Source organism: Tachypleus tridentatus, chromosome 9 (genome assembly GCF_004210375.1).
Source record: "Tachypleus tridentatus isolate NWPU-2018 chromosome 9, ASM421037v1, whole genome shotgun sequence".
Taxonomy (NCBI): Eukaryota; Metazoa; Arthropoda; class Merostomata; order Xiphosura; family Limulidae; genus Tachypleus; species Tachypleus tridentatus.
This window is the reverse complement of record NC_134833.1, coordinates 1,616,707-1,629,082: the sequence shown is the minus strand read 5'-3', so window position 1 is coordinate 1,629,082 and position 12,376 is coordinate 1,616,707. Positions and strand designations below refer to the sequence as shown.

General features: G+C 32.5%; 1 protein-coding gene across 5 annotated transcripts; it reads left to right on the top strand.

The window, feature by feature from the left end:
* The first annotated feature begins 1,259 nt into the window (after positions 1–1,259).
* Positions 1,260–11,402, top strand: LOC143224650 (membrane protein BRI3-like). 5 transcript variants are annotated; one of them, XM_076452783.1, is made up of 4 exons: positions 1,260–1,456; positions 2,501–2,571; positions 8,194–8,303; positions 10,225–11,402. In XM_076452783.1, the coding sequence occupies exons 2-4, from the start codon at positions 2,514–2,516 to the stop codon at positions 10,354–10,356; spliced, it is 300 nt and encodes a 99-aa protein (XP_076308898.1). In that variant the 5' UTR covers positions 1,260–1,456; positions 2,501–2,513; the 3' UTR covers positions 10,357–11,402. The 5 variants fall into 5 exon arrangements, with proteins under 5 accessions (XP_076308898.1, XP_076308901.1, XP_076308902.1 ...); XM_076452786.1 differs by having other exon boundaries at positions 9,652–11,402; XM_076452787.1 differs by having other exon boundaries at positions 1,367–1,555; positions 9,652–11,402.
* The last annotated feature ends 974 nt before the right edge of the window (positions 11,403–12,376 follow it).

The window sequence follows — 12,376 nt, the reverse complement described above, 5'->3', positions numbered from 1 at the left end:
GATGACTTAAAAATGCAGTTGCGTCTAACACATCAATTTTCATGGTCATTTCAGATGCTCTCTTCCAGTCGTCTATGTTTGTAATAATATGCTGAAGAAATAGTTTTCTGTATTTAAATTTTATACACTGTATAATTCCATTATCTGGTGGGTGTAGAAATGATGTTGTACATGGAGGTAGAAAGATCAAGTGAACATTTGAAAGTTGAACTTTTGTGTGACAAGTTACATTGTCTGGGAAAAGTAGAATATTCCTATTGTCTTGTTCCATTCTTTTGTTTAATTTGTTCAAAAATTCCTCAAATATATCACTTGTCATCCATGCTTTATCATTCGCTTTCTATTCCACAAGAAGTTAATTCTTCTTTAAATTTACGAAACAGCGCGGAGTTTCAGTTTTACCTATTACCCATGATTTCTCTAGTTTTCCATCAGCAAATGCGATCAAAAGTACAGTCAATTGTTCTTTTGATTAGCGACCTCCGGAATAACGATAGCAGAAAAAAGAACAGAATATATTTAACCAATTCTTACTGCAACAAAATGTATTAGAATTTATTAATATTTAAACAAATTATTAATTTAACAAGAGCTTCTTAATATTTGAAGAAATGATTAATTGAATAAGAAATTAATATTTAATCAAAAACATTTTTTCTGCCTTGCTTAGACTCTAATCCCCTTGTTGATAGATGTAATAGGTGAAAGATAGTTTTCCGTCCGCGTTACGCAGGTTCCGCCATATCAGTTTCTGGCTTAGACAGGTTTTATTGTATTAGAAATTACGTCTTTAGGTTTGCGATTCGCTTTGTGATTTAGTTATCAAATGTCGCACATGCATTGTTCATACACTGCCTTAATTACTCAAATTGTCACAAATTTTAGCTTATCAGTTTTTTACCGTTAAGATTTTGTACTCATGTTTTAGCATTTATAAAATAATTGGAACTGTATCAGTTTACGGTTATTATGTTGACTGATCTCGTATATATAATTTTAAAACAGAACTATATTAATTAGAACATTAAATATTCTGTGTTTATAATAAGATGTTTTTAAAAGGAAAAAAATAAAAAATGAATAAAAGATAATTTATTAAATCATTGTCAGATTTACGCTATACTCAATCCATGTATCTTCTAACGACATTTTTCTTTCTTTAAATGCAATAACTTTAATATAATTGAATTAGATAAATGGAAACCGTATCAAAATATTTTGAATAGTGTTATATTTATATTTTAGAGAAAGTCCCTTTAAAGTCACGTGATATTATGATAAGGTGTGATTAACCAATTATTTTGATAGTTGGTTTCTGCGATAAGAGGGAAGTCGTTATATTCGCGAAAATGAAAGAAAATTGTACTTTGTAAACAAGAAGAGATTCGTGGGGATTTACGTAAAATTAGTACCACCGTTACAAAGTAGTTGTAAATTATCAACTCAAACCATCAAGGTGTGTTGTATTTATTTTTGGTGTAATGCTAATTGAATGTTAGGCATATGGTATAAAATAGTGCATACAGCATATAATTTTATATAAATTTAGTGATGGGTAGGTTTATCCCGATAAATTGTTTTATTGTTTCTATATAATAATAATAATTTAAATATGATAATATTGTACGTATAGTTTAAGTTTTTAGCGAAGCTCTAAGTGTGGGACAGAAATTGATAAAGGGTGTTCAGATCTTTGAATTTCAGTGAACATTACGTAAAAATTAGGCTTCACATGTTAACTCATTTTCCACTGTTTGGTACGATGTGCTTCTATTTGATACTATATGTAACCTATGATATATTTTAAGATATACCCAGAACTTTCTGCCATTGTCAATTCTTGATCTTCGTGTTTTTGAAAATTGCTTGTAGTCGTAAATTCTTGCATCCCCAAGAAGAAGTTTTGAAATTTTGTAGTGAAGTATTTCAGTTTCCATACTGACAGTAAGTTAGATTTTACTAAGAATAAAAGGCGTCTCTCATAATGTTTTAACAACTGGCGTGGTAAAGTGTAACTTCATAGAAAAATTATATAACCCATTTTACGTATGTACGGTACTTCCCATTTAGAAAACTTGCATATTGGTAACTTTTTACAGTGTTTAAAACTGATCACATGGTGATGTTACTCATGTACCAGTAGATGTAAACGGAAAAAATAGTGAATTATTATGATGTTAGTTTTTTGAAATGTAACATACAATTTTCTAAAAATCTATAAAAATATAGATAAAAATACATTAGGACATTTTATAGGAAAGAACAGAATGCATGTAGCATTTGAAAAACCATTTTCTTTATTTTTATATTTGAATATAAAAAGCAAATCTTTTTAGATTTTTTTTCTGTTGATAGTAATAGTAGAGAATGAAATATAAAGTTACGTTTAGTTTATAATCAGTAATGCAGCATGTATGTACAACTTGTCAATTAATGAGCAGTATTTTGCACTTAATTAACTAACCTATTTAAATAAACTGCATTTTATTTTAATTATTAGGGTGAGTCCATCAATGGCTGAAATTGAGAAACCTGCTCTCTCTGCAACCTCGACCAGCCCTAAGAGATCAGGTATGTATAAATTAATAGTTTTATGTAGCTCTTGGATAATTACATTTTTAAATATAGGAAAATGCTGAATGATAGCTTACTTTAAAATAATACTTGTTTAGAAATGTATGACAGACTGCTTCTACCCAATGATAACATAATGTTGAAATGTTCATTTATAATAAGGTTGTCTTCATTATCCATTCAAACTTGCACAATTATTTTATTCCAGTTCTTCACATTTTGTTAGCCAGGTTTTTGCTGTATTTGAGCTAACTTACCAGTAAAAATATTAATTAATTACATATGTTTATTAGAGGCTACTTATCATGAATCTACTATATGTGTAAATAAGTTACTTGATTTGGTATTACTTTTGGTGTTGCACATACAATGAAGGACAGTTCTATCCTTTTAAAATTAGAGCAAGAAATATACAGTAAGAAACATATTGTCTAGGTAGCTTTAACTGTAATCTGAAATACCATACAGAGGAATGAAAAATATACTTATTTTTGTGTTAGTGACTCTATAATCCTTTCAACGTACGTGGAACATGTTTACATCTGTGAGGGTACCCTTTAGTTCATGTGCAGATCCAACCTACACGTGTAAAGAGGTGTATTAACACAAGTATTCATTTCTGGTGTCATAAAACTCAATTTAATAACTACTCGTGAAAACTATGTACATTTTGAAAAATTGTCATGAAGAGATGGAATTTTATGTCAGATGTATAATACTGTATGGCTGAATTTAGACACCTCTTGTTATTGGAAATTATCTCAAAATGTGGAATTTTATTTACAACCCTTTAATTCAGAATATCTTTGATAGATAGTCTTTGACATGAGGTCAAATGACTACTATTTTTCAAATAATTGTTCCTTTAATTTTAAAATAAAATTTCGTTATTATTATTTGATGTTGATAGAATATGAACTAGAATATTATAGTTCTGACATTCATCATTTATTTTCCTTGGATTCTTCAAATACATATTCTATAAAACTGAGCATGTTTTTATAAAATAAATTTTTATTTTCCAATTATTTGGCTCAACAACATAATTTTAGATATGTTCTACACATGTTAAGCTTTACTGGTGTTGTAACTACCCAATATTAAGGGAAAACTTGCTGTCTGTCTGTAGATGCATTCATAAACGTGTAAACCAAACCAGACCAATTTTGGCATACTAATGTTGTAACCAAAAACAAACCACATATTCAGATTAACTTGAACCCACCAGATGTACCAAATCCTGTATACCTATCTGATGATGACTTCATTTGATAAAGTCTCTTTGGCTGGAAACTAAAAAAACCATGTTATTATTTATCTCTGATAAATAGACCAAGAAGCTTATAAGGTGGTAATTGTTAAGACATCCTGGAAATAATTCTTATATAACAAGCAACAAATGATGGGGGTTAGTTAACTCTTCCTATATATTGAAAAATAAATATATTTTTATACAGTAATCTATAGATCGTTACTGCAGTAGCTATTGTTTATAGTTGAGTTTGAACAAAACTTGCATCAACAAAATACTACAACTTGAACACTTTAAATAAAATCATCAGTGTTAGTTGTTCCCTCATCATAACTAAAATGTACAGTGGTGAAACATCCAGCTACTTCCCTCTTCATAACCAAAATATACAGTGGTGAAACATTCAGCTACTTCCCTCGTCATAACTAAACTATACAGTGGTGACACATCCAGCTATTTCCCTCGTCATAACTAAACTATACAGTGGTGAAACATCCAGCTACTTCCCTCGTCATAACTAAACTATACAGTGGTGAAACATCCAGCTACTTCCCTCGTCATAACCAAAATACACAGTGGTGAAACATCCAGCTACTTCCCTCGTCATAACCAAAATACACAGTGGTGACACATCCAGCTACTTCCCCGTCATAACCAAAATACACAGTGGTGACACATCCAGCTACTTCCCCGTCATAACCAAAATACACAGTGGTGACACATCCAGCTACTTCCCCGTCATAACCAAAATACACAGTGGTGACACATCCAGCTACTTCCCTCGTCATAACCAAAATACACAGTGGTGACACATCCAGCTACTTCCCTCGTCATAACCAAAATACACAGTGGTGACACATCCAGCTACTTCCCTCGTCATAACCAAAATACACAGTGGTGACACATCCAGCTACTTCCCTCGTCATAACCAAAATACACAGTGGTGACACATCCAGCTACTTCCCTCGTCATAACCAAAATACACAGTGGTGACACATCCAGCTACTTCCCTCGTCATAACCAAAATACACAGTGGTGACACATCCAGCTACTTCCCTCGTCATAACCAAAATACACAGTGGTGACACATCCAGCTACTTCCCTCGTCATAACCAAAATACACAGTGGTGACACATCCAGCTACTTCCCTCGTCATAACCAAAATACACAGTGGTGACACATCCAGCTACTTCCCTCGTCATAACCAAAATACACAGTGGTGACACATCCAGCTACTTTCCTCGTCATAACTAAACTATACGAGGGCTGTTCAAAAAATACGCGGACTGTTTGAATTGTGCGGCTCCAGTTGGTTCCAGGGGAATCTGCTTGGTGTCGCTATGTTCGCACAGATCAGCTGATTACGACGCCATTTCCGATTGCAGATATCTTCATGTGTGTATTAGCTATGCGGTTTTAAGTGAAGTGCGATTTTTTCGTTTGGCGGATTTCAGAATGAATGACCTGAAGGTGCAACGACTTGCTGTGAAATTTTGTGTTAAACTTGGAAAATCTGCGACTGAACCTTTTGCTATGCTTAACACGGCTTACGGTGATGTTGCTATGAAGCGTACGGCATGTTTGAAGTGGTATGAACGTTTTAAGGATGGTCGACAGTCCATTGAAGATGATAAGCGTTCTGGACATCCTTCCACGTCAACTGACGACCCATACGTCGACAAAATCAACACTCTGGTGCGAGCAAATCGACGTCTGACTGTCAGGGAGTTTGCTGAAGAGTGTGGGATATCAGTTGGATCTTGTTACGAGATTTTGACAGAAAAATTGAAGATGCACCGCGTTGCTGCGAAATTCAGCTCTCAGAACTCGTGAGTTTTTGGCCAAACACTCGATCACTGTTCTTCCCCACCCACCCTACTCACCCGATATTACTCTTTGCGATATTTTCTTGTTCCCCAAACTCAAAAGACCCTTGAAAGGAAGAAAATTTGAGACGATTCCCGAGATTAAGGCAAATGCGACGAAGGAGCTGGAGGACATTACAAAAGAAGCGTACCAGGACTGTTTCAACAAGTGGAAACACCGTTGGGATAAGTGTGTGCGTTGGGGAGGAGAGTACTTTGAAGGGGTCCCAGACCTGTAACTTCTAAATGAAGTACATTTTGTTTTATGACGTCAGTCCGCGTATTTTTTGAACAGCCCTTGTACAGTGGTGAAACATCCAGCTACTTCCCTCGTCATAACTAAACTATACAGTGGTGAAACATCCAGCTACTTCCCTCGTCATAACTAAACTATACAGTGGTGAAACATCCAGCTACTTCCCTCGTCATAACTAAACTATACAGTGGTGAAACATCCAGCTACTTCCCTCGTCATAACTAAACTATACAGTGGTGAAACATCCAGCTACTTCCCTTGTCATAACCAAAATGTACAGTGGTGAAACATCCAGCTGCTTCCCTCGTCATAACTAAACTATACAGTGGTGAAACATCCAGCTACAATATAAAAAATAAAGATATGTTGATATTATTTCCGTGTTCTGCTTTGTTTTTCTGGTACAAACCATTTAACATCTGGTTCATAAGACTGAATTATCTCCTAAACCTGAATTGGAGAAGTATTTCATATTTATTTTTTTTAAGGATATTTGTTACTTTTTAATGTAGAAATAGTTTTCCATAAATCAAACTTGAAGATTATTAACTTTTTAATGTATCAAATTTAGACATACAATTCTTTATCTACTGTAAAATGTGTTGCTTTAAACAAGTGATGCACTTGCTTTGATACTTCTGTTTCTTCAATGTTATCTCTCCACTTCCAATCAAATTCCTTTTTTGTAACTTTTTTAAAATTAATTTTAGTGAAAACTTGCCGCTATTTTGTTCGTGTTTTGGTCAATTTGTTTGTGTTTTTGGTGTTTGTAAGGGTAATGATGGAAAAATAGTCTTCTTGAAATAATCTGAGGTAAAACATTTAATGTGCCTTTACAAGAGCTGATTTTAAAACTGAGTCTCTTGAAGTAAGTGTATTATTTGTTGTCTTAAAGTGTGTCTGACAGATACATGAATGTAATACAGATAATAATGGATAATTTGGTACTTCAGTTCTAACTTAGTGTATCCATCACCAGTAAAAAGGCCTAACTTTTAACTTGAAGGAAGGATTGGTTCCATCTTTTATGTTTCAATGTTTTAAAAATGTAATCCACAGTTACAAGTATGATTATTGAATGTTGGAACATGATTATAAGCCAAGATGTGAACATTTACTACAGCACTAATGTTGTTTTATTGGTTAGAAATGATTAGTTGTTATTGATTGACTGGATTGTTGGAATAATAACAAATAAAAGGTAATTGTCATAACTTTAATCAATTTAGTCATAATTTCAATTAATCGATTGGTATGTTTGACACTGTTCAGTGTAATGGATACTTGTAGGTAATATTAACTGATTTAAATTGCTAACTCTAAGTGACATGGAAAAGTTCAGTTGGCACTTGGAAGACAAAAGTTGTACCCAAATTTGGAAGATAAACTGGTGTCCACACTAGAGGGATAGTGGAATCACGTGTGGTAGAGAAACAATATAACCACATTTTGTAGTGAGGTGACGTTAGAACAGTACATGTAAGAGAGGGAACTATGTGATAGGGAAAAGCAAAGACCGCCATGTTCTTTTGATTTTGTAAGTGGTAAGTAAAACTACTGAGAAAAGCTGGGACTGAACAATGTAATCGAGACTGTGGTGGTTGTTAAAAACAAGAACCGACAATGGTTAAGAAAAACTGACACTATGAGTGGGAGGAGCCAGGACTGGACATAGTTGGAAGAAGTCATGGGAGCACATGACTGGAAGGAGCCAGGACTGCAGCTTGATGGGTGAAAGTATATAAAGATCTATTCCTGCATATTATTTAGATTTTTTAAAGGATATGACAAGACCCTGCTACAAAAACCTTATTCCAATCCTTATTATTGTGGTTATAATGGTCAGACAAAACTATCAATTGAATTAGGGGTGTGTGGACTTGTAACATCACATGTTCACATAGTCAACCAGAAAATTAATTTTAATCAATAACATATCATTTCTGAACCAAAACCATTTTATCTTAACCCCCTCAGAGGATGAATAGAAATATTTAAAAACAATAAAATCATGCTTTAAAATGAAATTAGATTCAAACTTTTTAAATCAGCTTTTACACTCTGCTACTGTCAGTGAACTTTGACAATCTTTATCATTTAGTACTTAATGTACCAGATGTGGAAAATGGCATTCATCCTTTCAGAGCAACAAGCTGGGGTTATCAAACTAGTCACCTTTTTATGTTTTGCTTTAATTATTTATTTTATTATTCTAACATGTTGTAATTATCAACTACCACCACCAGGACACCACAACATCCCAAAGTCTGGAGTTCCCCAATATGGAACTAGCATATGTTTTCACACTTTAACTCCACCTAATGTTGCAGTTGTTGGAGGATGCCCAGCATGCAGGGTAAGAATTTGTTGTCTTTGTCCTTATATATGCTGTGTATATTGAAACAAGGGACTCAAACATCAAATTATTAGGTAGAGTAAGGGGGGGTAAAGTTAAACTATCTACTGCTAAATTGGTGTGTGTGTGTGTATATCGGAGTACAACTGGCCCGTGGTCAAACGATTCTTTTGTTAAATCAACCAATGGTGTAGAACAGGCTATGATAAAAAGAAAAGTATGTTAAAATAATGTTTGTTAGATGATTACTTAGTAATTAGTTGTGCATCTCTACTTTAAGTAATGTGAATCGTTTGTTTCTTTTAACTTTGGTTACATGGAACTTTTGTTCAGGGAGAGAGGGTAGATTTTTGGAAGAATGTTTTAATTTCTTTCATAAAATATCTGAAAATTAAGAACCCACAAATCAAGAACCTGTAATTAATAATGACATTAAGACAGAACAAGAACTACTACAATAAACTTAGTACCACTTATTAAAGGCTTTCTTATGACATACAGAATGCTTGAGTTTTTCACACACAAACTTTACACTCCTATTTCCATCACCTCTTGATATCAAGAGGTCAAATTCTGTTTGATGTATTTGACCTTGTCCAAAGTCTTGGGTTAATGTACTTTAATCCTGCTTTACAATTTATATACCATTGAGGAAATTCACTAGAAAAATAAAACTAATTAATTCTTGTTTTAAGTCTTTTTGTATTAATGAATAATTAAATTTTGAAAGAAAGTTTGGTTATGTTTTACCTGTCTCATATTGAAAACAGATTTCAATTTTAGAACTTTTTCTCTAAAAGTACCAATAAAGATGTATAGAAAACTGAAACTAATGAGGTTAATATTCATTATTGTTGAGTAATTGAAAGTTCTAAGTTTACATTTAGATTTGATATAATTCTAAGAACTTAAGAATTTTAACAGTACTTCAACCATGTTGTGAGACCAGGCCTCATTAGGCTAACTTAGATATGAAAGACAACAGTGGTCAACATGCTACTTATATTGTAAAAATTGTATGAATATAAGATACTTACAAATTAAGTTAGAAAAATGTAATTTGTATCAATTTTGAGTTATTTATGAATTGCAGTATGATTAACATAACTATTTATTTATTCTTGAATAAACATTAATCAGTAAGTCATTTACCAAATTTTGTCAAAAAAATGTTTCAAATACAAGTTTAATGCAAACTTGTGCACTGTTAGTAATAATCTGTTTAAAAAAGTGTTGAGAAAAATGTTTAATTGGATTAGAAATAATAAACCTTGACTATTAAAATAAGCCATAATTTTACCAGTACTGTGTTAACCTAGTGAATTTCTAATGTACCTATTTTGTTCAGCTGGTGTACTACGACTGAAGTCTCATATTCTAAGAACAACAGTTCATGTCTGGTTGTAGGCCTCGAGAAAGATGCATGTGAGGACCGTCTGAACAACTTGTATTTTGTTAGCCTAGAGACAAAAATTCCAAACTCTATATTGACTTGTGTGTGAATATTATAACTTATTTCATTAACGGGCACATTTTCTCTGTCTTGTGGGAGAACCTTTCTAGTTTACTATATTTTTGTGACATGTGGGTGGCTTGGTTTGATAGATTTCAGTCAATTAGTACATTAAAACTGTTTTTATAGGTGTAGAAAGAATGTTAATAAAATCACATGAAATAGCCTACAAGCTTTAGTTGTATCACAATAGTGAAACTAATCCATCAGGTGGATATTATTTACAGGGTAATTAACTTGTTAAATTGTCACAATTTAAAGTTGGAATATTATCATGCTTGAAACTTTATTTGGCTTTCTTATTTTATGATAAAGCTATACCTTAGTAATTGAGATAATTACTGTCATTGTGTTCATTTAATTTATAAATTCTGTATCTGTTTATTATGTGAAACTTTGGTCACGTAGATTGGAGTTTTAGAAGAAGAATTCACGTGCTCAGGCATATGTCTCGCTTTGATTTTCTTTCCCTTTGGTATCCTGTGTTGCTTAGCAATGAGACGGAAAAGGTGTCCGAACTGTGGAGCAGCTTTTGGATAAGAAAACAAGTCTTCAACATCCTGTTGAAGTGTAAATCACAGTAATGTACCTTATGTGACTGAAACATGTAGACCTATATTTAGCATTTACTATATTAAATAAGAAATGAAACAGAGAACATTATTTTGGTGTATATATAGGCACCATTTCGAGGAAAGATGGATTTATGTGCTGTTAGTTATGAAAATTAACTGTTAATTGTAAATGTCTTATATTTAAAGACAAGTGTGCCACCATTTAATTATCAACTATTGAAGTTCTATTAATAATTTTGAAGTATTCTTGAGGAAACTTATGTTTGTACATTATTCTCAACTTTTGTTAACCAAAATGTATTTTTTTTCCTTTTGATATGTTCAATTAACTGATTAATCTTATCTGTGCAAGTACAACTTAAATCTAGTTATTTTCAGAAGTGCAAACTACACCCAGGTATTCCATTAAGTATATTTTATGAATTACATTTATAAAAGAGGATATACAAATTTAATGTCCTCTATGTAATACATCACTTAATCTGATGATGGTTGTGAATACATTATATTTGGTATCAATTCCTTCTGGCTGGTTAATGTTGTCATCCAACTGCTACACCTGTGATTTATTCATAGAAGAAAGTCTGGTGATGAATGTTTTGTATGATGAAGTGAACATTTTGAGACTTCATAAATGCTCTAACAATACTTAGCATGAGATTATACAAGTAACACTAGTTTTACAACATTTGATTTTCAAATTATTTTTCTCTATATTACTGGTATTTACTTAATACAAATTTAGTCACATCAAGCTGTATGCTGTCTTAACTTTCTTCAACCAGGGGACTCCAGCAAATCTGAATTTCATTTGGTGGTAGTTAAGACAAATTTTTGTAAGTGTATTTACAACTCAATACTGGTAAAGAACTTTGTACCATGCACAGTTGTTAAAGTGTATATTTGTTGAAGAAGCTACTGTTTATAGAATATTTACATCTGTTATATATACTGAAGATCTTTATGAAGGTTTGGCATTATGCAAATAAAATAACTGATTTGAGACTTGAATATGGTAGTATATATATTTACTTCTACCACAAGGTATGAATGGTGGTAGTTTGTCAATGTTAAAAATATTTTAATTTTAAAGGGTGGACATTTTTACAGATATTATCCTGAAGAATCACTTTACCTGACTTGATTATGACAGTTTTCTGAAACTAAAAACTGGGAAAATTAAGTTTCCAGAAGGCAGAATAAAAGTAAGTTTTATAGAAATGGAGCTAATGTTTCTTTCAAACATCTAATTGAACCGAATACACAGCTAACACCCTTCAATTATGTTCATGTCATGTTTATGTTAAGTAGCAAGAGTTAGAGACAATGTTTACTACATAAACAGTAATTTTGGTTAATGTTATTTACCCATTCATACCCTAACCATATCCCATATTTACCTGATAATGGTGTGGGTAGTAACATCACTTGTACCCAGCACCCAACAACATTAGTTACAATTTTGCTACAGCAAGTCCTGTATTACTGTAGTAGTACTCTGAGTGCTGTAGACTGGATATAAACATTGGTTTGAATGCTATTTGTTGTTTTAACCTTAATTTTAACTTTACTAGATTGCAGATACCCAAGTTGCTTTGTGCCATAAAACACCACATCAACCCACCAGTTGATCCAAACTGTTGAAGGATAAATTTCTTTATCCGTAAATTAATATTCTACTGGTATTTGTCATACTTCATTACCAAAACTATCCAATCACATATAAAATGACTTGCATAGTTTCAGGTCAATACTTTGTTCACTTCATTGTAGCTTGTATTTCTCCATTAAGGATGGTGAAATCTTTGAAGCCAGTAAACTGGCTTCAGAACAGAGTATATTATTTATGGTAAATGGAAACTTCATAAAATAAACCCTCCTCTTTACAACAATAAAGTGAAATTATTTTTAAAACTAGACTATCATGATGATAATAGATCAAGTTCGTGTATGTTTATTCTCCACACTGTCCCAGAGCTACCTTG